Source organism: Bos taurus, chromosome 7 (assembly GCF_002263795.3).
Source record: "Bos taurus isolate L1 Dominette 01449 registration number 42190680 breed Hereford chromosome 7, ARS-UCD2.0, whole genome shotgun sequence".
Classification (NCBI taxonomy): Eukaryota; Metazoa; Chordata; class Mammalia; order Artiodactyla; family Bovidae; genus Bos; species Bos taurus.
The window spans coordinates 51,771,746-51,795,331 of record NC_037334.1 but is presented as its reverse complement, the minus strand read 5'-3'; the positions used below and the strand labels follow the sequence as shown (position 1 = coordinate 51,795,331).

The 23,586-nt window shown below is 46.4% G+C and overlaps 3 protein-coding genes across 5 annotated transcripts; 1 reads left to right on the top strand and 2 right to left on the bottom strand.

Moving 5' to 3' along the window:
- Positions 1-2,136: 2,136 nt before the first annotated feature.
- On the bottom strand, positions 2,137-14,363 carry IK (IK cytokine). Its single transcript, NM_001103349.1, has 20 exons — positions 14,301-14,363; positions 13,671-13,737; positions 11,506-11,598; positions 10,930-10,989; positions 9,749-9,916; positions 9,410-9,524; positions 8,871-8,941; positions 8,732-8,778; positions 7,506-7,669; positions 6,513-6,621; positions 6,121-6,160; positions 5,740-5,959; positions 5,483-5,501; positions 4,946-5,024; positions 4,579-4,659; positions 3,967-4,024; positions 2,905-2,993; positions 2,615-2,723; positions 2,409-2,443; positions 2,137-2,324 (listed from the first exon to the last, which is right to left on the bottom strand). Exons 1-20 carry the CDS (start codon positions 14,314-14,316, stop codon positions 2,297-2,299), a joined length of 1,668 nt encoding a protein of 555 aa, NP_001096819.1. The 5' UTR covers positions 14,317-14,363; the 3' UTR covers positions 2,137-2,296.
- A 225-nt stretch (positions 14,364-14,588) lies between these two features.
- Positions 14,589-16,913, top strand: NDUFA2 (NADH:ubiquinone oxidoreductase subunit A2). Its single transcript, NM_175815.2, is given in 3 exon segments — positions 14,589-14,722; positions 14,845-14,951; positions 16,601-16,913. Coding segments are annotated over 3 exon segments (300 nt in total). The 5' UTR covers positions 14,589-14,621; the 3' UTR covers positions 16,693-16,913.
- TMCO6 (transmembrane and coiled-coil domains 6) lies at positions 16,701-22,705 on the bottom strand. 3 transcript variants are annotated; one of them, NM_001205514.1, is made up of 12 exons: positions 22,526-22,687; positions 22,294-22,406; positions 20,207-20,322; positions 19,917-20,100; positions 19,523-19,627; positions 19,278-19,363; positions 18,936-19,052; positions 18,622-18,733; positions 18,332-18,518; positions 18,094-18,188; positions 17,537-17,704; positions 16,701-17,308 (listed from the first exon to the last, which is right to left on the bottom strand). In NM_001205514.1, the coding sequence occupies exons 1-12, from the start codon at positions 22,608-22,610 to the stop codon at positions 17,195-17,197; spliced, it is 1,482 nt and encodes a 493-aa protein (NP_001192443.1). In that variant the 5' UTR covers positions 22,611-22,687; the 3' UTR covers positions 16,701-17,194. The 3 variants fall into 3 exon arrangements, with proteins under 3 accessions (NP_001192443.1, XP_059743889.1, XP_010805649.1); XM_059887906.1 differs by having other exon boundaries at positions 16,871-17,308; positions 18,610-18,733; positions 22,526-22,705; XM_010807347.4 differs by lacking the exon at positions 19,278-19,363 and having other exon boundaries at positions 16,871-17,308; positions 18,610-18,729; positions 22,526-22,705.
- Positions 22,706-23,586: the final 881 nt, after the last annotated feature.

Genomic DNA, 23,586 nt, shown 5'->3' with positions numbered 1-23,586 from the left:
CTTGGCCTCTTCACCCGGAGATGGGAACTGCGTTTTCCTGATCCAGGCTGACAGCCATAAGGAAGGCTAAGCCGGGAAGAACTGATGCTTTTGAATTGTGCTGGAGAAGACTTGAGAGTGCCTTGGACATGAAGGATATCAAACCAGTCAGTCTTAAAGGAAATCAACCCTGAATATTCATTGGAAGAACTGTTGCTGAAGCTCCAATACTTTGGCCATCTGATGCGAAGAGTCGACTCTCTGGAAAAGACCCTGATACTGGGAAAGATTGAAGGCAAAAGGAGAAGAGGGCGACAGAGAATGAGATGGTTAGGTAACATCACAGATTCAATGGACATGAATTTGAGCAAACTTCAGGAGATAGTGAAGGACAGGGAAGCCTGACGTGCTGCAGTCCATGGGGTCTCAGAGTCAGACACGACCTAGTGAGTGAACAACCACCCCCAAAAGGTAAGGATGACTGCCTGCCCGCCCTCAGGGGAGGAGAGGAGGACGCCAGTCATTCATGGCTCGGTGAAAAGACCAAGATGAGCCACAACCAGTTTGATCAGTGACAAAAGCCCACACCGCAAGAATTTGACTTACGGGGGTCCCTGACAGCAGGCAGCCAACTCACACTTAAGCTGCAGCCACGGATGGATGCTGAACATCCTCGTAGCCAAAGCAACTGTGCCCCATCAGTTTCTACTGTTTGGCTGCAGACCCTCAGCGGAACTGGGCCAGTAGTGCTGAGCGGGCAAGGAGTTGCTGAAAAGGAAAAATTGGCACAACAGTTGACATTCTGATTACCAAAGATTCCGCAAAGATGAGAGCACTCTGTACTGTGGGACAGATGAGGAGGAGCATGGGCTCCTGTCTGGACAATGTTCTCACATTGCAGTATAAGCCTTCTAAGACATCTTACATGCTGATACCCAGCTCCCTTAAGAAGAGGTGAAAGAAGTGAGGTTAGAGACCTCAGCGAGGCTCCAAGTCCCTTGTATGGTCTTGTGAGTCCTTGTTCCTCACGATGCGGCTACCTGGTTACTTCCAGAAGGCTTGGTGGTACTTGCAGAAACTTAAACTGGCAGTCAACCCCCAGGTCTGGATCTTAAGTGACCCTCTGCTGCTACTGCTAAGGCGCTTCAGTCGTATCAGACTCTGCGACCCCATAGATGGCAGCCCACCAGGCTCGGCCTTCCCTGGGATTCTCCAGGCAAGAACACTCTTCATCTGAGCCAGGTCGGTTTCTGTGACCTTTTACCTAATTGTGACTGCTGCCAACAACCATGAAATCAGGGTATCACTTACTGTCTGAAATTAACCCATCTAGGTGTTATTGCAGACAGAGCCCAATTTCAGCCTCCTAGACGCCATGCACAAAGCTGGCTTCCTCAAAAAACCCTTACTCTCTCAAGGTGAAAGTAACCAAAGGCAATGGCTAAGGTAGCCATCTAGCTTTCCTTGGATCTTGTAAGCCCTCAGGTTGTACCTCTGGGAAGGTAGTGGCAGCTATGGACCAGCCAGAAATAAATTGTGACCTTTGTTGACAAGTACCAAAGTGCTGGCAGTTAAGCTGAGAAGAAGAAAAGGGTGGTGAAGGAGTGAGCTGAAGGCCGGAGAGCCCACACCTAGGCCTTGACAAACTGTTCAGTGTGTTGAAGGGCACCCTCTTATCTAGGACAGGGATTCCGCAAGTGAGGGATTCCTCACTTCCCCTCCAACCCAGTAAGCAGTGATTTCTGCTTGGAATTACTGAAGATCACAGCAGGGCATAAATCTGTGAAAGGTTTTTTGTTCCCAGGAGTGTTTCTCATCAGGTGCCTTCACCTAGAGCCCAGTTGTGCACAACCTTGGGATCAGACTGGCAGCCCATTGGGCTAACCCTAAGTCCCAGAGAACCTCTACCCTAAGACTAGGTCCCCAGATGAGTCTGCTATTTAAGACCATCCTTGTTTTTCTGGGCTATCAGTGAGGGTCAATTGTCCCTTCTCCACTGGGTATCCAGGCTACTATATATATTGCTTAGGAATCTATTAACAGAAGCACAGCTCAGCACAGGACTGAGCTGACCTTTTCCATGTGATTTTTATACAATCAGTGGGATTAGTAGACTTCTTGGTGTACCTGGGCCCTCAACATACATAAGATAAGACAGCAGGTTAACCAACTTTAATGGGATCAAAACATTATACAAGAAATTTATATACATTCACACACACACAAAAATCTTTCAACTTTTTTTTGGAATTGTATAAAGCAAGCAGTGGGGAGTAAATCCTTGTGGAGATTATTCTTGGAATTGGAACCAGAGATTTTAGTATTTTGGTCTTTTCACTTCAACTCTGCAATAGAAGGAGAAATGAACATAAGATCAATATACTAAGCAATTCTCACCAGTCCCACAGAGGAAAAATAATGCTGCTCACCCATCAGCTTCCATCTTCTTCCTCTTCTCAATGATCTGCAAGAACAACAGTTATAGTTGACAGACTGCCATTCTAAGCTCACCTGAAACCCAAGGCTGACCTCTCTCCTACTTCATGGCTCTCCAATCCCTTGAGTGGTTCCTGAATCTGTGGGCAAGTATGTCTTCCCAGCTAAGGCCCTCCCACCCAGAAACAGTCCCACTTACCGCACTAATCTTTTTCCACTGGCGATCAAGCTCTGCTTTGTCATTGGTTTCCTTGAAGCGCCTGGTTTTCCGCCCTTCGGACATCTTGATGCCATATTGGAATGCAGCTCTGAAGGGGAAAAAAGGGGAGTTGAGGGAAGGAGGCATCAGAGGTTACAGAGAAGTACCAAGGTGTTCCCAGAGGACCTATGAGCAGAGAACTGATTTCGTAATGTTTCAGCCAGACTACGCCCTCTAACCACCCCTCATCCCTCTCCTCACTCTTGGCTGTATTTAGTACCAAGACTCACTTGGGCAAAGCCTCCTTGTTGTTCATATACTCGCTATATTCCTCCTGGGTGTCAAAGTCCCAGCGGCCTAAAGGACCTTTCTTGTTACCCTGTTGCAGGACAGAATTGGGGGGGGGGGGGGGGGGGGGCGGGGCAGGGAAAGAAGAGTTGTCAGTGAAATGAAATTTTAGCCCTTGATTAAAGCCCAGGCTCTCCCATAATCCCAGGTTTTATCATTAATAAATCCTACCTTAATAAACAATAATAAGTGTTTACTATGTACTTACTATGGGTTGGGAAGATCCAATGCAGAAGGGAAAGGCTACCTACTCTAGTATTCTGGCCTGGAGAATTCCATGGACTATATAGTCCATGGGGTCGCAAAGAGTTGCACAACTGAGCGACTACCACTTCACTCACTCCTATGGGCCAGGCATTATTCTGCACACTTAACATGTACATTATTTAATTCTCTCAGAAACTCTTCTGAGAGAACTTAGAGTTCTCTCCATTTTCCTAATGAGGAAACTGAAAAATAAGCAGTAACATAATTTGACATGGTCACAACACTAATACCTGGCAGAGCCAGGGTTAAGCAAGGCTCCAAAACAGAATTAAACCATGCTGTTAAGCATAAAAGTACAGAGAAAACAAGGAAAAAGGTTACACGTCTTCACCCTTATTGGTGTTTGGTGCTTTTGTTTAAAGCTTAGAGGAAAATATCAATCCTGGCTATAATAAAACTCAAGTTATTTTCCTTTTTCTCCTGACAGTTATTTTCTAAAAACTGAAATTCCTTCTGCCCTTTTCTACATGTGCACTAAAGGCCTGCTTACTGCCTAAGACAGAAGTCAAAGCCTGGCACTTTATAGAAAATAAAAAGAAACATATTCTTGGCCCTATCTCATTTGGCTTTGTAGTGACACTTTAAAACAGTTAAACTGCCCAAGATCCACAATGCCACTGCTCCTGCTACTCCAGCTAACGGAAGATGAGCCTCAGGAAATGACAGATCTTTTGGGAGGAGGAAACGGGATATGTGTGAAACAGTAACTGCCTCCACCCATTCTTCCAGCTCCACACCTGGTCCATTTTGCTATAATCCACCTCCTCATCACTGTCCACAGCCATGTCATCCATCCTAAAAAGAAGCAACAGTTTAAAAGAGATGGTGGAATTCCAGACTCCTATGCTTCATTCAGAAACCTACCTACTAAGAGACTATATGCCTAGGAATAGCCATCCCTCCTAGGCCTCCCACACAGAGCCTAACAGAATACTTTATCCAGTAAGAAGTACCCCTGGGTTCCAGCAAGTCAGATTTCCACCTCACTGCTACTACTCCCAACCTTGTTCTCCAATCATCCCAGTCCACCTTCTTCAATAGAGTCTCGGGACTGCCCTGGTAGTCCAGTGCTTAGGAATCCACCCACCAGTGCAGGGGAACAGGTTCAATCCCTGATCTGGAAAGACTCTGCATGCTGGTGGGCAACTAAGTCTGCGTGTCCCAACTATTGAGCCTGAGCTCCACAACAGGCAACGCCACTGCAACTAGAGAGTAGCCCCCGCTCATCACAACTAGAAAAGACCCGCACACAGCAGAAAAGACCCAGCATAGCCAAAAATAAAATTAATTAAAAATAAATAAAAAGCTATGTGACGATTATTATTAAAAGAAAAAAAAGTCTCACGTACGTGGCTGGATAGCACTCAGCATAGCTATTGGACATGCCAAAGAAATCTCCCAGCTGCTTCTTGTCCTCTGGCTTCTTCAGCATATGCTACATTAAAGAAAATAATTCTACCAACAGCAGAAAAACTTCAAGCAGGAAGGGCTAGAAGCCTCAACATGAAAACTCTTTTAAGAAGAAGGCTAGAACGTGAATGGGTCCTTTGAAAAACGGGAAATCATGACTTCATCCTTGACAAAATCCAGCACGAAATGATAAGAGCAAGACATGTGGGGGGTGGGGAGGGGTGGTGGTTATGGGGAAGCAGGTGGAGTTGGAATGAAAAGAGAACAGTTTGCTAGAACCCACGAACACACTGAAATAAAGGATATGATTCAGTGCCTTCCCAGCCGGCAGATCCTGCAAACTTTTCATTGATAGACTTGATCAACTCCTTGGCAGATCCAGGTCCTGCGCAGAAGAGAACTCTGTTCAGACTTTTAAATAAGAAATTTACAACCTCTTCCCTACAACACACTTCCCACCTGTGCTTTTTGTAAGAACATTTTTTTTAAGCAACAGAATTCTTTAACTAAAGAAGTTTTAATCACATTTCAACTCAAAATGAGCTACTCTGCTTGAGATGCAGTCATGTGCCCAGAATATCCTTCGCTCAACCTGCCTCACATCCTCAGAACCCCACAGCTGGGAGAATTACATCAAACAAATATGGCCTACCATTGTGCAGGAAGACTGAATTCCACACTTATCTTCTATCTACCCCATAAAGCAAGGCATGGATCTTTCGAGAACCCAGAATAGGAAGTTCCCCGGTCCCACCGGGGCAGCTCTGAAATCTGAGTAAGACTCTCAGTCAGAACAAAGCAGCACTGCCAGAGCCAATGCAAGATGCCCCAGGTACAACTCACCTTTGTCAACATCCATGGGCTGGAAAGAAAACAGAAACTGAAGTGAGTGTCACCAAAAACATGCCCACTCATCTCTCCCCCAAGTTTGAAACAATTTGCTACCCCACCCCTTGCCCACATTTCCAGAACAGATTAGTTGACCCAGTTGCTGCTATGGAGCCATGAGGCACCTATATAACTCACGGGGGTTCTATACCTGGTTGGGCAGCCACAAAGATGGGCAGCCCCTCCACCTGGTGCCCGGGACTCCCACTCACCTCATCGTCCACTTTTGGCTTCTCAAAGTAGCTGTGCCTCTTCTTCTCTTCTTCTCGTTCTCGGTCCCGCTCCCGCTCTCGGTCTCGTTCTCGCTCCCGTTCTCTGTCACGGTCTCTGTCTCTCTCCCGATCACGCTCCCGTTCCCGGTATCTCTCCCGCTCCTTGTCTCGAGGAGTCTTGGTTGTGGAGGGCACATAATCCCCAATATCTTCAAATATACTAGGAAAACAGAGATCCCAAGCTGACAAAGTCACACATATTTCCATCTCCCCCAACCATTTTTCCAGATTCTCACACCAAGGCCTCCCCCAAATGCCAAAGACAGGAAACCCAGAAGACCTTCTTCCCTCAGATCAGGAGTTAGGGGCTAGGATACATACTTCATGTCAGCTTCCGGGGGTTTCTTCTCTTCCATTTTCCCTGTAACATAAAGAGAGTAATGAAAGCACTTCTGAGTTAATTTCCACCCAGCCTCACCATGCTCCCCAGCTCTCAATACCCTTTTATACATCTTCTTTTTAAAAGATGGGACAACAAAAGCTATCCCTACTTCCCCTCCCCATGCCTCAAAACTGACCACTGCTTCCTGGGTGGGTCAAGCAGACAGAACCTAGATGTAACTATCCCCTTCCTAATGCTTCATTGCTCCCATTTTTCTCTGGTCCCCAGGAGCCTCCCAATGCTCTGGAAACAGAAGGCTCCAGGAGACCTTGGTTCCATCCTCAAATGCCCCTCAAAGGCTAAGGTTTCTCTCCCTAACCCTCCAGGTTACCTTTATCTTTCTTTTTGAGCTTCTTGTTGCGGGTACCCTGCCTCAGGTAGGAAAGGATCTGGGTGAGCTTGCTGATGACAATGTCATTTGTAGTCAGTGTGGTCTGGGCCTGAAAAATCCAAGAAGAATGTTATCCCACTAAGCAAGACTCTTCATTTATTCATTCATTTACTTTAACAAACTGAAGGATGGGTGAAAATTAACTAGGTGAACACAGGTAGAGGAGGTGTTATAAAAGGACATTCTGGACAGATGAAACAGCATACAAAGGCCCGGGTCAAAAGTGAATCTAGTACATTCAAGAAAGCCAGGATGTTTGGAGAACAGGGAAGCGTGGTAAAAACAGACTGCAAAGGCCAGAGTTACAGGGCCTCACAGGCCATGATAAAGATTTTGCTTTTTATCCTAACGGTAAGAAATCATCAAAAGCTTCTAAACCGTGAGGAAACAAAATTCATGTTGTGGAATGATCACTCTAGTCATGTATAAAAATAATAGAAAAAAGGATGGAAAGACACAGGAAGTGGTAATGGCCATATAGTACAGGGTTTCTTTTTGAGGGTGATGAAAATGTTTTTGTTTTTATGAGAATGTTTTAAAATTGATTTTTATGCCAGTTATACATTCACAGTATATTCTATGAATATACTAAAGCCACTGAATTGTACAATTTAAAGGGGTGAATTGTATGGTATGTAAATTACATCTCAATAATAATAAAAGTAAATATAATACTGAAAGGGAAACAGAGTGGAAGTGTGGAAACTAATTAGGAGCCTCTTTTAATAGTTTCAGCAAGAGATGATGGCTAAGAATGGAATGTTACTGTGTTACTGGCTGAGACAGAGAAGTCAATGGATTCAACTGAGATTTGGGAGGTTAAAATGTGGACAGGACTTGGTTAAATGTGGTAGATGAGGCTCAGGGCAACATCAAGGCTGATTACCAGGTTTGAGGCTCACATGGCAGGCTCTTGGGACTTGGGTCACTCACCTCCATGGTGGGGCAATCAGCTTTGCTACGGATAAGAGTAGTGGGGATGTCTGTGTCAGCGTACTCATCATCTAGGTCTACCACATAGGCCATGCGGCCTGGAAGAAACAGCTCATTCCGCTCATATGCTTTGCTCTTGAAGAGCATGCGGTAAACATTTCGGCCTACAAAAAGAGAAACAGAAGCAAGTAGCCAATAAGAACCTTCTACAACAGGTGCAATTTACTTTTAGCTGATAAGAATACCAAGTATGAGAGTTAGGTGATTTACTACCACTTAAGTCATCTGACTACTACACTCCTAGAGCTACTAAGAGACAGAACAAAGAATGGGACCCTGGCCATTTAACTCCAAAGTCTGAGCTCTTATCCACCCTTCTTACACTGCCTTCTGAATACTGTGTGCCTAGCATTGTATTAGGCCCTGTGACGGAGGAGGATGAAGTTTACACTAATACTGATGAAGATCTGAAGATGGGGAAAAATAGCACTACTACATGCCCAATGTAATAAGACATGTTACACATATTATTTCTCTTTGTCCCAATAATCCCATGAGGTATATTAACCCCATTTTGCAAGTGGACAAGCAGGAGCTGAGAAACTGTTGGTTGCACCCCAAATCACATGCCTTGCATGATTTCACCACAGGATTCAAATGCAGGTTTCCAAATTCTGAGTTTTTAATCACCAACCATGCTACCTCCCTTAATGGATAAGCCCAAATCTGAGAGAGCATCCAGCCTGAGGGGACATTAGTGCGTGCAAGTGTGCTAAGTCGGTTCAGTCGTATCTGACTCTTTGCGACCCATACTATGGACAGTTGCCTGCCAGGCTCCTCTGTCCATGGGATTTTCCAGGCAAGAATACTGCAGTGGGTTGCCACACCCTCCTCCAGGGGATCTTCCCAACCCAGGGATGGAAACTGCATCTCTTGGATCTCCTGCATTGGCAGGCAGGTTCTTTATCACTAGCGCCACCTGGGAAGCGCAGGGACATTAGTAATATATACGAAATAACTACCGGGGACATTAGTAATATATATTAAGTAAATAAGTCCACATCTGAGTTCTATTAAGAGTAGTAGTATGTGGGAGCTACCTGGTTTGGGGACAAAAGAGATAAAAGTAGGTTGAGGGAGAAGGGAAGCCTACCCTGCCCAGAGCACTAAATTCCCTACAAGTCATCTGGAATGCAGAGGCACTAGTGCAGAAATTCTGTACTCACCCAAACGTGTTTTAAATTCAATTTTATTTTCAGGATCCTCATCTTTCCTGAAAAGACAGAAAGAACATTCTTGCTAAATGTGTTCCTATGTTTGGCCCCACCTTTCTAAATTCTCAAGCTCTCCCTGATGCTTACTTACTTAGTTTCCTTCTGGGGCTTTTCCATCATTTCTTCCTCCTCTTTCTCTTTGCTGGCAATTTCAGCTCGTACCTAACAGGAAAGCACTTAAGGTTTACCCATTTATTCACTTTACATATCTTTACTGAACACCATTATGCCACACTGTACCAGGAACTAAGAATTCAATACTAAAGAAAACAATATAGTCCTTGCTTTAATGGGGCTTATAAAAAGAAATGCAGACAAATTAAACAATTAAACAACAAAATGTGGTAACTGCTATAAATAAAACAGAAGAGCTACACAAGTGTGCAGGTAGTAGGAGATAAGGAGTGGGGAGACAACCATACCTAGGTGATATGGGAAGGTTTGCTTCCCCAAGAAGATAAAACTGAAGCTGAGACTTGAAAGACAAATAGCAACTAGTCCTACAGAAGGGTCACCGCGAGACCTTTTAGATGGTTTGAACTAAGAGCAGCCTCCCTCGTCACCCAAAAAGGCCCTTATAAGAGCATTCAGCATGGCAGTATTACTCTCCACCTACCAACCAAGGCTCACCTTTTGAAGCAGAGCAAAATCCAAGCCTTTCACCAAATGGGTGTGTTCCATGTCACCACCCAAGAATTTAGACTCCTGGATCAACTGTCTTCTTTTCTCTGCAGCTGATTTGTCCCTGGAGAATGAAACAGACCACATAAGAACTAGACTTTGAATAAATAATTTGAAAAATGAAGCCTAGAAAAAAAAATAACCATCCTTTGTGGGCGGGAAGTGCCTCTTGAAATGGCTTGGTATGGGGAAAAGGCTTTCCAGAGCAAGGAAAATGTGAAGAATTCATACTGCCACTGTATGACTCTGCAATGCTGAGAATCATGCCCTGGCCCGCTCAGTACTCACGCCTCAGCAGTGGGGCCCACAGCCCTGTAGTTAGCCGTGGTGCTGATCAGTTCCGTTTCCTCATAATCTTTGTTCACGCCATCCCGCCGTTCTTTGGCACGGTCCCGGTACTTCTCTGCTAGTTCTCTCTCTCTCTCAATTTCTTGTTGGCGAAGCTTGGCATAGTAACTGTGACCAGGGAAGGCAAATGTGTGAGGCTCAGCCTGTTCCTGCCTGTTTCTTTATACCTTCATCCAACTCTCCATCCTGAAAGCTCATATATGTCCTGACAGAACTGCTGGTCACCTCTTTTTGTTTTTAATATTTATTTGTCTGCACTAGATCTTAGTTGTGACACGAGGGATCTTCCATCTTCGCTTGGGCATGTGGGATCTAGTTCCCTGATCAGTGATTGAACCCAGGCCCCCTGCATGGGGAGGGCAAAGTCTTAGCCACTGGACCACCAGGGAAGTCCCTGGCCACCTCGTGACAGTCCTCAAAAGCAGAGCTACAGCTTCTTCCAGCTCACAGATATGCTGTTCTAAAGCCACCTCAGTATACTCCATCTGTCACTTCAGAATCCTTCATTATCACCCAGCTCTATATCACTGAGTCTCTACAGGTATGAGACTTTTCCATATGGCAACCAGAAAGTCACCTGAATTTTTATCGCCTTCCAAATTTCACCTGAAAATAGGTCATTTCTTCCCAGTCCTTCTCAAGAAGAGAGGAAAAAGTAAAGTTCAAGATCCAGGAAGCTTGGTGTCATCTAAATAATAGCAATGACAATGATGACGGTGGCAACCAAGATTGACTGGATGGTTACTATATGCCAGGAACTGGTACTAAGGTACTAAGTGTTTACATGGACTGTCACAGTTGATCCTCAGGACAACCTAATAAAAATTATCACTATCTTGATTCTACCCCTGAGAATATTAAAGATTAGAGACGCTGAGCAAAATGCCCAAGAATATCCAGCTAGAACTGGTAAAGATGAGATTAAAACACCACAAGGTGGCTCCAAAGCCCTAAACTGCCAAATAAACTGCCATTCTAAATATCATTCCTCTCCATTATGAAAGCAGAGAACCTCAAGACAAGAAAGGAAAACCTCAATCTCTTGGCTCCTAACTAGCCCCTACTCCTTACCCCCAAATACCATCCACCACAAAACCCAACACTCCTCCACCTTCCTTTACCTTTTCTTTTTTCTCCTTCGTGCAGCTGGATCTTCATCCTCATTGTACTCCCTTGGCATCCTAGCAAAAAAAGAAATTCACGGATAGCAAAATATTGCCACAGCCCAAGAAACCCCAAGAAGTGCCCTTGAGGATTAAAGAAAAGCCTAGAATACTGACCAAAGCAAAAACGGTCAGTTTTAATCAGGCAGAGATCCATGTCAATATTTGTACGTGAGTCCTTTTCAAATTTTAGAAAGTATCACAACCATCTGAAGGACTACTAAAATAATATATACCCAAATATCTGCCCTAGAATCTGAGTCTGTGGGGCTGGAATGGATCCAGAAATCTACTTATTTAAGCACCAGCAGCAACTCTAGTTGGTCCAACAAATGGTCCGTGGAACATACTCTGAGAAAAACTGAGATCCCTAGAGCATCCCAGTCTTTCCTGGAGCTTCAATCTCAAGAGGGAGAGAATCAAAACCATGGACTTCAAAAAAAAAAAAAGGCTTTCAAGTTCCTAAGACATCTAGTTCAATAAATTTTCCATAGAAAATAGTCAGGACACAGAATGGATCAACCCAGAACTTACTCATGGTGACGTGACTTAGAGGGTGGTGCAGAGGTAGGTGCAGCCCTTGGGGTCATAAGAAGTTTCCTGAAGTCTTCATTAGTGAGTTTTGATCTAAAGGGCAAAAATTTTTACAAATTAGTACCCAATGAGAACTGGAAAAGGAATATGTAAAACATATGGTTCACTTTACTAGAAATCAGGGAAATAGAAATTAAAACAAAGACATGCCCTTTTTAATGCATCAGTGCTAATGATTAAAAAGTTTGATAAATGAAGAATGAGTGAGAATTTGGGAAGTGGATATTCTCATATCACCAACAGGAATATAAATCAGCACAGATAACTAGGAGGACGATCTGCCAGTATCTTTCTTAAAATTTAAATGTGTAATATCCTATGATGCAGCAACTCCATTCATCTATATTTAACCTGGTCAATTACTGGCATTATGTGTATAAGGCGTGTGAAAGAGATCTAATTACAGTTTTGAAAATAATAAAAACTTGGGAACAACCTAAACTCTCACTGGAGACTATTAATAAATAAACTGACAGTATTTCCCAAATGTGGAGAACATAGCACTGATGGCATAAGATATAATTTTAACTGATAAACTGACCAAACTCAAATAAGTTTCCTTTGAATTCTCTTCAGAGTAGGCCTTTTCCTTGGCCTGCTGAGCCCACTGTAGCAAAGAATCCTGCTAGGTCTTCCCAAAAATGATTCTTCGACACTACCAAAATACGAATTAAGACTATTGCAAAAGGGGATAGAGATCAAAACTCAACTCTGAATACAACAGAGACAATAGGGAATTTATGGAAAATTACTCAGACATCAAAGGTATAGTGGAAGATGAATTTGATTAGATTATCAAGAGGCATAACTGGATCTCATTGATTGATTGATGGATGGATGGATGGTATTCTCCACACCCTAAGAGAATTCTTTGCTAAAACTGGGTTCAGGAGACCTGGTAAAAAATATAAGCCCTGCAGAAGCCTGACTAGAGTTTGGTCAAGAAGGGAGTCCTTCAGCAGAGATATGCATCCCTACTTCGGGGCTGACTACATTTCCACTTGGGGTCACTAGGATACAGCTATCCCATACTATAGAGTTCTGACAATGGGATTCTGGGATCTGAGCCCTGGCCCTGATCCACCAGCATTTTAGAAACCTATGTGGGGGATGCACAGCCATCACAGCTGTTGGCACCGGGATGCAATCACTTCTGTGTGTACTGTGTGGCAGAGTCCAGCTCCAGCCACCTGGACACTTACTACATGAACCTCACGTGCCTCTCCCTGCCAGGTAGTCTGGGGACCCATGCTCATGCCTGGAGGGACATTGATGAGACAAGGCATGAGCTAAGAGAAAGCCAAAGGACAGGCTGTGAGGGAAGATGAAGGCAGGGTATCTTGCCTGGGAGGAAGATGAAGTTGAGTATCACACTAAGGGTGAGGGTTGGTCTCTGTTGCTGCTGAGGCAGAACAAGAACCAAGTAGGACTGGCTATTAGTATACTTGATGCCAACAAGTATGTAGGTAACAAGTAGGGTAGGAAAAACTTTCCCTCTACCCTCTTATATTCTGTACCAGAGATCTGCAAATTAAACTGACAAAAGACAAACTTAAAAAAAAGGAGTCCTTGTCACTGCCATGAAAATAAGGACCAAGATATTGAGAAGGGAAAATCATCAGATGGCAAAATTATATACACACAATGTAACATAACTTAATTTTAATATTTTAACTCATAAGGCAATGATATATTTTACTGAGATATAAATGTATGTGTATAAATGCATTTTAAAGAGTAGCAAAAAAAGGTATGTGTAAAAAAGGTAAAGTGGTTACCTCTAAAAAAGGGACTGAAATTGGGTATGTTATCAAAGACAACACTGACTTCATTCTGAAGTTTTAAATCTATACAAAAATTAATTCCTAAATAATGCAAAATTAAACATGAATTTTTAAAAATTAGCACTCACCCTGCCATTATTTCCCCTCTAACACTTTTATGCAGTTGGCCTAACCCAGTTAAAGTTCACAGAGATAATAGGGCAAGTGGTATGATTCTCTGACCATTCTTCCTGACAAGACATTCAGAATTCTTTCACCATCACCACCACCACTTCGCTCATTTCCCAGCTCATTCCCATGGTTCTACATTAAAACACTCACTGGTGGAAGGAGTGAGGATCGTCCACATCGTGGCCATCTGGAGCCAAGGGATTGGAGAATGGCTCGCCTAACAAAAAGAATTTATATTAATTTAATAAATCTCTTTAGAGTCAGGTCCTGTGCGAAAGTTGTGGATTCAGAAGTGAACAATACAGATGTCTTTCCCTGTCAACTTGCTCACAATCTAGTGAGGCAAAAAGTCAAGAACAGCGACACTGACAATACAGTGTAAAAAATGCTGAAGCAGAAAAACACAAGGAGCTACGGGAGCGCAGAGGACGGGACCCCTAAAACCAGGCTGGAGGATCAGCCAAGAAATACTGAACATGACATCTAAGATACTACGCAAAAGATAAACTGACATAACAAAATTAAGTGACGGGTTGGGGTTGGTTCACAGATAAATCTTATCTGTCGTGGGCTGGGGCAAGAACAAGATTTAGGGACAATCTGGAGTTTCCCGGCCTCGTTCGGGGCCCAACTGCTTCGCCAGGCTCCAAGCGTCACACTCCCGGCCCGCCTCCACTCCGCCCCACCCCCAACACATAGGGCTTAAATTCTGAGGCCAAAATAACACGCCAAATGTCCCAAGTCCCGCGGGGAAAGAAGGAGAGATGACCCAAGCCTTACTATCTCGCTCTGGCATTTCGTCCGCGGTGTTTCAACCACAACGACGACCGATGATCCGGTAACAACACAACGCTACAGGAACCTCCCCACAATGCACCTCACGAGACCACCCACAATTCCTTTCGGGCCCCAGCTTTTCCGTCTCGGCCGCGGGCGGAGAAATCAGAGCAGGAATTGACTGGCAATGCTTTTATGGCATTGGCTAAGCATGGCCCCGCCCCTTGTATACGCCAACCTATCACGGGGCTTTTGCGTCCGAAGCTGATTTGATAGGATTACTTGGCCGGAAGGTCTAGGGGGGATGATTGAGTACTAGCCGAGATGGCGGCGGCTGCAGCGATTCGTGGGGTCCGAGGCAAATTGGGTCTTCGTGAAATTCGTATCCATTTGTGCCAGCGCTCGCCCGGCAGCCAGGGCGTCAGGTGAGGCGCGGCCCAGTGAGGCGGGTGGGGTTCGGGGCGCCAGGGTCATGACCTCGACCTCCCGGGTGTTTGGAGAGGCCCGTGCCCACACCGCACGCGCGGTTCTCTCTCCTGCCCCGCAGGGACTTCATTGAGAAACGCTATGTGGAGCTGAAGAAAGCGAATCCCGACCTGCCCATCCTAATCCGCGAGTGCTCGGATGTGCAGCCCAAGCTCTGGGCCCGCTACGGTGAGCGCGGGACGCAGGGAACCAGAGACCCCGCCGGGGGAACAAAGGCTCCAAAAGAGAAAGAGCCGCCCAAGGTCACACAGAAACCTATACAGGGACTGGGACTCAGACTTCATCTTTGCTGTTGATCTTGATGCAAATAAGGAAATATACACTCGCAGAGTTACAGAGTGTTTGTATCCAAGTAACATGTGGAGGCGGGCCCTGCCCTGCATAGGAATCGTTTTTGTGGTTCAGAACAGGCTTCAGTTAGGGGAGAAGAGATGCTGGTCCAGCCCCCCAACGTAGGTCCTTTTAAATTATCTATGGTCAGTGCGGGTCCAGGTGGCATATGGGAATCGCAATAGTAAACCCTAAAATAATGCTGTGTTGACCATTTACTGCTAGGTCCTGTGTTGTTGTTGTTTTTTAATATAAATTTATTTAATTGGGGGCTAATTACTTTACAATATTGTATTGGTTTTGCCTATGTTGAGTGCTTTCCTGTCCAAATCTCTTGAACCTTAAGTATATGAGGGGTGGATTCCTTTTTCTCATCTTTTAGAGATTAGAACAATGAACGAACAATTGTATGGAACATGCCTAACGTTATTCAGCTAAGATGCATAACACGGTTGAGCTTTTACATTTGTTCCCCAATCCTAGACTGCACTTCTGCCAGACTTCAGTAGCTGGCTCTTCAGGTTACAATTCAGGTAATCTTGTAGATCTGAACTTCAATATCACCTCCTCAAAAAGGCATTTCCTGACCAGTTATGTAACATTGCCTCTTTACCCTATTTCATTTTACCAAGCATTTATTAACATACTGTGTCATTTTACCACAATTTGAAAACTACCGTCATGTTGCCTGAACATAGAGACACAATAAATATTCATACTTACTGAATAATTGGGCTTCCCTGGTGGCTCAGATGGTAAAGAGTCTGCCTGCAATGTGAGAGACCCAAGTTCGATCCCTGGGTTGGGCAGATCCCCTGGAGAAGGAAATGGCAACCCACCCCAGTATTCTTGCCTGGAAAATTTCATGGACGGAGGAGCCTGCCAGGCTACAGTCCGTGGGGTCGCAAAGAGTCAGACACGATTGAGCGACTTCACTTTCACTCACTGAATAATGGTATTTTTAATCACAGCTTTTAATTACACTTTGCCCTAGGAATGTCTGGAGGAAGGCAGGGAGTCACACCCAGGGCAGATTGATTTTAACAGTGCAGCTAACTGCAGAATGCCATGCACTAAAAGTTGTTTGCAGGAAAAAAAATTTTCCTTCTGAAAGCTAGTAGACTAGAGGAGATGGACACACAAATTAGTTTATGAACTACAGGATCCATTAAAAGGGCACAGTTAAGAGGCAGGCCCATGTAATACTCTGTTCACAATGATTAATACTCAGTGCTACCATGCCCCTTAAAACCTCCCTGAAACACTTTCCTTCCCATTATGACCACCCAGAATGAGCCAAAATTCTACTTAGACCTGGGCTTCCAAGATATGTTAGAGACCCACTGGATAAATTCTAGGCATGTCAAATATATTTTGGTCGTATCTCTTTACTACCCTTCCTATCCTACCAAGAGTGTAAGTGGAAGACTACTTTGGTAGCCTGTACAGTGCAGAGTGAATAATTAATAATCCTCCTGTCTCCTCAGCATTTGGCCAAGAGAAGAATGTCTCTCTGAACAATTTCAGTGCTGATCAGGTAACTAGAGCCCTGGAGAACGTGCTAAGTAGCAAAGCCTGAAGTCTCCACTGAGGATTAAAAACAACAGCCCCAGAGTCTGGGCTCTGCTGGACTGAGAACAATGTGGAGAAATGTATTTTGTTCTGTATAAAGATTGTGCTGAAAATGCTGTCTAAAAATGATCTGATTCGCATCCCACCAACTACCCATTATTGTGCAACCATCTGAGGGAAAGCAGTTGAATATAAAAATAAAACTTATTTTATTCTGTCCCATCAAAAGCCATGAGTCACTGAATCAAAAAAAGGGAAAGAACAAGAAAAAAGGAGGCTCCAGGGACCTATATTAAGTACACCACACTGAGTTCCATCTGGTCCTCTTGCCTGGACAGTGCTGGGTGAAAGGGGAGGAGCTGGGATCCAGAGGTCCTGGCTTAGGCTTAGGTGTAGGAGCTGAAGGCATGATACCCTTATGGTTCTAACCCCCCAAAGGGGCTCTATGGGCCAGGACACTGGGGAGTATGGGAGATAAGGAGTGGAGTACATGACTTTCAGAAGTCAAGTCACCCATGAAGAGCTGTCTGCTGGAGAGCATGCACGCGATCCTGGAGCTGTGCCACCTCCTCATGCCTTTGTAAGGCCTGCAGCCCTGACTGCTGCAAGAAGGCCTGGGCAGCCTAAGAGCAGGGAAGAAAGAGATTCAACACTGGGTCCCTGAGCTGCAGCACACAAACACCACAGCCTTGAGTTAGCCCACCTCTTCTTGGAAGAGTGCATTCCCAACAAGAAGTTTGATTGAACCTGGAGCCCACATAGGCTAGCCAGGCCCAGAGAAATGACTAAAGACTGTAAGGAAGGGGGCCATGGTGGAACAGGGGGACTGGGGACTAAGGCCAGAAACCCACCCCTGGCTGATAGAGGAACAGCAGCTGCAGCAGCTCCAAACTCTGGCCTACTACTTCAGTGTCAGAGAGGGCCAGCGTGTCCAGCAAGGTGGGGAGCAGGAGCCCTGGCCATAGATGCTGACAGTAAGCGGGACCTTTCTCTGCAATGTTGCACAGAACTGTGAGCACCTGCAGACAGAAACATGTACACAGTACCCACAATGAAACCCAAAGCTGGAATGGAGTGCTGACCACATGCCCAGTCACCATGCCAAGCACTCTTAATATGCATATTCTGTAATCCCTTCAGGCACCCTCTGGTAGGATTACTATTCCCAATTATAAATGAAACTGAAGCTTAAGGTGGTTAGCTGACATGCCAAAGGTTAATAACTAGTAAACTATAGTTTAGGAACTCATACCTAGACTGCTCTGTGACTGATGGTCTGGCCCTGAAGGAATCCATACCACACCACCTGCCAGCTCTCAGCTCAGGGTACTTCTGAGGGCTCAGGTCTGCTCCCCCTGTTTTACACTTAGGCCACCATATCTTGGACTCAAGGGACCCAAATACCTACCAATACGCTCACCACATTAGACACTGACAGCAAGTGCAAGAGGGGCTCAATCAGATCCAGGGAGATCAAGGAGGTACAGAAACTAGGACTGTTTGCTAAAAGGGAAAATGTCAGAGTGAAGTTCCTCCAACTCAGGCATGAAACCAACCCACTCCCAATCCTACCCACCTCAGCTCAGACCAAGAGGAAATATTCCTAGGAGCTAAAGGTCCAGGCCAAGGCAGATCGTGGTGCTTACCAGTGAGGTTGTTAAGGAGCCAGAGGCCCTCAGGAAGCAGGCTAGGCTGTTTGTGGAGAAAGAACTGCAGAAGGATAAATAAGGCTGCCAGAACACGCTCATCTCGGAGTTGCATTGGCCCTCCCACAGTCTCTGCTGCTGCCTCTGTCAGCAAGTTGCTTAGACACCGAACAACAGGGCATACCAGCTGTAAAGACAAGTAGGGATTCAGGTTTAAAGAGGAAGGGGCAACCTGCACACGAGCTGGACCTGAATCAGAAGGTCACCCAGATATTGACCTGTCCACATACCAGCTCCAGTCCTGCATCCTCAGTTCTCTGGACAGCTGCAGCCAAGTCCAACAGCAGCAGCCCCAGGGTGGTTAGAGCCCCCTGGGTGATGAGCAGGGCATTGTTGACCTGGCTGGGCAACAGGAAGCAAGCAGTCACTACTCAGTCAGTCCTACCTTAAGCTGGCAAACAGCCTAGGTCTGTGTGTTCCCTGGGCTCCAAGAAGAGAGGACCAGAGAAGAGACTCATCCCCACAATTCCAGAAACTAAAGCCTGAGTGTCATGGAAGGAAGCCCCAGGGGAAGTCTGTGGCACTTTCCCAATTACCCTATTACCTGCAGATGATGTAGTGAAGGCACCAGGCAAACTCCACAGCTACCCCAAGGTTCAGCTTTGGGCCAGGCTGTAACAGTTGCAGTATGTGCTGGGGGAGAGTAGAGCCCAGGACCAAGCTGTCAGTAGAAGCAGAGCGGTGAGTAGGAACCATGGAAGGCAAGATGTTCATCACTGTTCCCAAACCCGAAGAGCTGGTGGGAAAAGTGCCCAAAACCCAAAACTCTTCCCAGTCAGGCGCATGGGGTTGAAATGTCCAATGCGTTGGAAACAAGACTCAGTCAGGCATCCAGGGGCTACACTACCGAGTAGGTCACACTTGCCTACACATGAGTTTTACTTACGGGATGATCTTCTCTGGAGCTTCCTTAGCCTGCAGAAGCTGGGACAAGGCATATCCAAGGGCTTCCAGCACAGTCAGATGGGGAGACTAGAAGCAGAGTAGGGATCTGACTCTGGAACCTAGGCCATAAGATTTCCTAAGACTTTCAATCCCTTAGCACAGAGAAGAGGCTGGAGCTGCCTAACCAAAGCAGGTGGGGCGTGTAAGGAGATGGGTACTCCAGGAGGAAGAAAGGTGGACACTCACCTGGATGCAGGCAGCCAAGGCTGGAACAATGCCTTGAGGCAGAAGCTGCCTTCTCACAGCCTCACTCTCCACAATCAGGTTACCCAGGGTATACAGACAGAGCTCCTGAGAGCAGAACAACAAAAGCACTGGACTTGGCCTCCCTCAGGATCTCAGGCCGGGGGTGGATGGGGTGGGGGGGCATGGGTGGGGGCTGGGGTGGGAATGGGAAAGATGAAGCATCCCAGTCCTTGAGAATCTGGGCACAGGGGAGTGGCAGGTGATGGTGCATGTATGGCTGTGGCTGTCAGGGAACCAGGTTTTCCTCTTTAACCTACCTGCCAGCTCAAAATGGACCCAAAAGCACAATTTTTAAATCCAACCCAACAACAAGGTAGGACAGAACAGGGCTTACTATAAAGTCTGAGCTGTGACCGGAGAGGTAGGTGAGAAGGTAGGAAGTGGCTGGCAGGCAGGCCTCAGCCACTGCAGACTGCTCAGAGTGAGAGAGCTCATGAAGGCACCGAGCCGCCTCAAGCTGCAGCAGGGCCTGGTTGCTGGTCAGGAGCCCAACCAGGGTCCGAATGCTGCCCTCCAGCCTACATGAGTGAGCACCAGAGTCCTTCTCAGCTAGCGGCCCATTCTCTCCGCACCCCTGTCCATCCGCCAGAGCCCCAGCCACCCACTCACATCATCCACACTGACCTGATGAAGGTCTGTTGTGTCTCAGGGTGCTGCAAGCCTCGACGAAGGCTGACCAGAGCCCTCTCCCTCTCCTTTTCCTCTGTGCCCCGCTGGGCCAACCGCAGGAACTCCTGGATCTGCAGAACAGGGCAGGGAAATGAGACATGGCAACACATCGATCCCAGATAGCAAGGCATGAGTTCTGCTCTACTTCACCTGTGAGCCCTCCAATATGGCACGATCCCTAGAACTTGTCATTCACATTATTATGGCTAATAAATGCCAACCCTGCAGTAGAGTGGACAGAAGAGGGAATCAAAACTGTATTTAATACCAGCCCTGCCACTTAATCTACAGGGGACTAAACCCAGTGTCTCACCTGAAAAATGGGAGTAACATCTACTTCGGTGTTTTACTGGGTTATTTCAATAACATTTAAACCTATCAGCCTGGCATAACCTACCCCTCCAGCCATTGTCCCCATACAACTGACACTGCAACAACATTTATCGTAACATGACTTGTGTTTTCAGAGAAGGCAATGGCACCCCACTCCAGGGGAGCCTGGTTGGCTGCAGTCCATGGGGTCGCTACGAGTCGGACACGACTGAGCGACTTCCCTTTCATTTTTCACTTTCATGCACTGGAGAAGGAAATGGCAACCCACTCCAGTGTTCTTGCCTGGAGAATCCCAGGGACGGGGGAGCCTGGTGGGCTTCCATCTATGGGGTCGCACAGAGTCGGACACGACTGAAGCGACTTAGCCGTAGCAGCAGCAGACTTGTGTTTTTTAATGTTTCCAAGCTTTTGCAATATCCATCCCTTCTGCCTGGGATACCATCCATAGGTCCTCCACTTCCTTCAGATTTCTCTTCTCACTGCCTCTGGGAAGTTAGTTCTTTCTGGTATCCTTTGAAAGACTCAGTTGTTTCTACTGTGCCTCATGTTTCCTTCACCACAGGTAGGAGCTCATCTGTCTCCTTTAATGGGTTGGGAACATGTCAAAGAAAGGGACTCTTTTCTTTTTTGTGTACCTGAGTACCCAACATAGGTGTCTTGGTACAAAATAGACACACAATGAATAAATGACGTAACCTAGGTATAAGTTCATCATAAACTATACACATAAACATAGGGTATGCCTGATGCTTACTACATGAATAAATGACCTGAAATAAGTTCTTTTGTTCACTTATTCCATAAATGCTGAGCATCTACTATACACCAGATACTATATAGGCATCTGAATTTTCAATGATGACAAATAAGATAAAGTCTAGTTAGAAAAAAGGTAACAAACAAGAAAATTATTAACATTACATTCTGCAGACCTACTTTAGATGCAGCAAATGCAAAGGCCTTAAGAGAATAACGGGGCTGGTATAGTGTTCCAAGAACTGAAAAGAGGACAATGTGGCTGAAATGAGTAAACTGATAAGATTACAAATGGCAGAGGTTATTCTATGCTAGAGTGTGTAGATCACAGGAAGGATTTTGGACGCATCTGCCTGATGTGTAAAGAATGAATTTTTTTTAATTAATAGGAGGGTAATCACTTTACAATATTGTGGTGGTTTTCGCCATACATCAACATGAATCAGCCACGGGTGTACAGGTGTCTCCCATCCTGAAACCCCCTCCCAAAGAATGAATCTGAGAGAGGCAAAATTTCAGTAGATGACCTGTTAAAAGGCTTCTGTTAAGTATGCAGAGAAGAGGGTACTGTCAATTTTGACGGCAACGCCATGTAAAGACTTAGGAGGCAAAAAAAGGGGGGGGAGGGGAGGACTTGATGATGTATTGGTGTGGGGGTAAGGAATGTTGTCAAGAATGATTTCCTGGTTTCTGGCTTGGCCCACTAGACGGATGGACAAGCAAATGGCAACCCACTCTAGTATTCTTGCCGGGAGAATCCCATGGAGAGAGGAGCCTGGCGGGTTACAGTACATAGGAGTCACAAAAAGTCGGACAAGACTGAAGCGACTGAGCACTAGACGGATAGAGATGTTGAAGGGTCCGCGTTCAGGTTTGGAGACAACCCTCGAGTACGACAGAAGGAATTTGCCGCCTAGTGGGTGTGACTGTCATCACGCATCCTGACCGCTCACCTCGGCTTCTCCGAGGATCACGACCACACATCCCCCTTCGGCTTCCTCCGTAGCTTCGTCTCTCAGCAGCCTCTTGCTGACCAGCTGCTGCTCCCTCCGCGCCTTCCGCAGTGCTGATGGGAAAGGAGCCGGCTGAGCATGGGAGGAGAACCCACAACCCAGGGGCTCGTCCCGTTGCCCCATCCCCGACCGCCATAACCCCATCCTCCCGTGTTCCCTCGCCCACCCGCACCTGCCTCCCGCTCCCGCCGGCGGCACCGTAGCTCCTCCACTCCGCAGCCTGACGACCTGAGGAGGCCCCGCCGTCCGCTCCACATGATAGAAGTGGAAAAATTCTGCACGAACTGGAGAGCCAACAACTTTACCCAGAGATCCACAACCGAACACAGCGGGCGCAGGCGCAGCGCAGGCCGGAAGGGGAGGTGCCAGTGGACGGGGCACGAAGCGAAGTGAAGGCGGGGCGGAACGAGGGAGCGCGACCACAGGCCAGCCTTGGCGAAGCGGCGAGAGGGTGGGGCAGACAGAGGGAGGGAAGATGCAAAGACAGGATTGGGTGGGGCGAAGGCGGGGAGGGGCCACTAATTGAGGGATGGGACCTTCAGCCAAGCGAATTTCAAGTAGCAGTTGTGGCTTCGGGCTTCTTTGGTGGCTCAGTGGTAAAGAATCCGCCTGCCAATGCAGGAGACATAGGTTCGATCCCTGGAGAAGGGAATGGCAACCCACTCCAGTATTGTCTGGGAAATCGCATGGACAGAGGACCCTGGCAAGCTGTCCCTCTGCCTTCGGTTTTTCGGCTTCCGACACTGAAAACCCCTGGCTACTAGTGTCAGCAAACACAACCTTCCCACCCCTAACACAATCTAAAAGAACATTCAAAACTACCCTGAGTTCTAGAGGAACTTCCCTGGAGTCCAGGGGTTAAGACCCCACGCTTCCGCTGGGGCCGGCGCGGTTGGATCCCTAATCGGGAAACTAAAATCCTGAGTGCCCCTTTAAAAGCCCCGAAAGAAAAAAAAAAAAAAACTACCCTTGAAGATATCGAATGCCATTTCACCAATAACAATGATTCTCAGTAATGAGTGCTAGCTAAACCCTGGACGTTGCCATGACAATTATCCCCATTTTCAGTTCAGTTCACTTCAGTCGCTCAGTCGTGTCCGTTCCTTTGCGACCCCATGAACTGCAGCAAGCCAGGCCTCCCTGTCCAACACCAGCTCCTGGAGTCCACCCAAACCCATGTCCATTGAATCGGTGGTGCCATCCAACCATCTCATCCTCTGTCGTCCCCTTCTC

Bases quoted from the DNA above. Each gene is read 5' to 3' on its own strand.
- TMCO6 (XM_059887906.1), bottom strand. From the start codon at position 22,610: ATGTGGAGCGGACGGCGGGGCCTCCTCAGGTCGTCAGGCTGCGGAGTG. The intron at 20,101-20,206 runs GTCAGTGTGGAT...TCACTCATGTAG, and splicing joins ACACAACAGACCTTCATCAG to GCTGGAGGGCAGCATTCGGA. The intron at 18,189-18,331 runs GTAAGCACCACG...TTTCCCTTTTAG, and splicing joins GCTCCTTAACAACCTCACTG to CAAACAGTCCTAGTTTCTGT.
- IK (NM_001103349.1), bottom strand. The intron at 7,670-8,731 runs GTGAGTACAGAA...CTCTTTTTGTAG, and splicing joins TGAATTTAAAACACGTTTGG to GCCGAAATGTTTACCGCATG. The intron at 4,025-4,578 runs GTACGTGAGACT...GCTTCTTTTTAG, and splicing joins GCTGAGTGCTATCCAGCCAC to GATGGATGACATGGCTGTGG.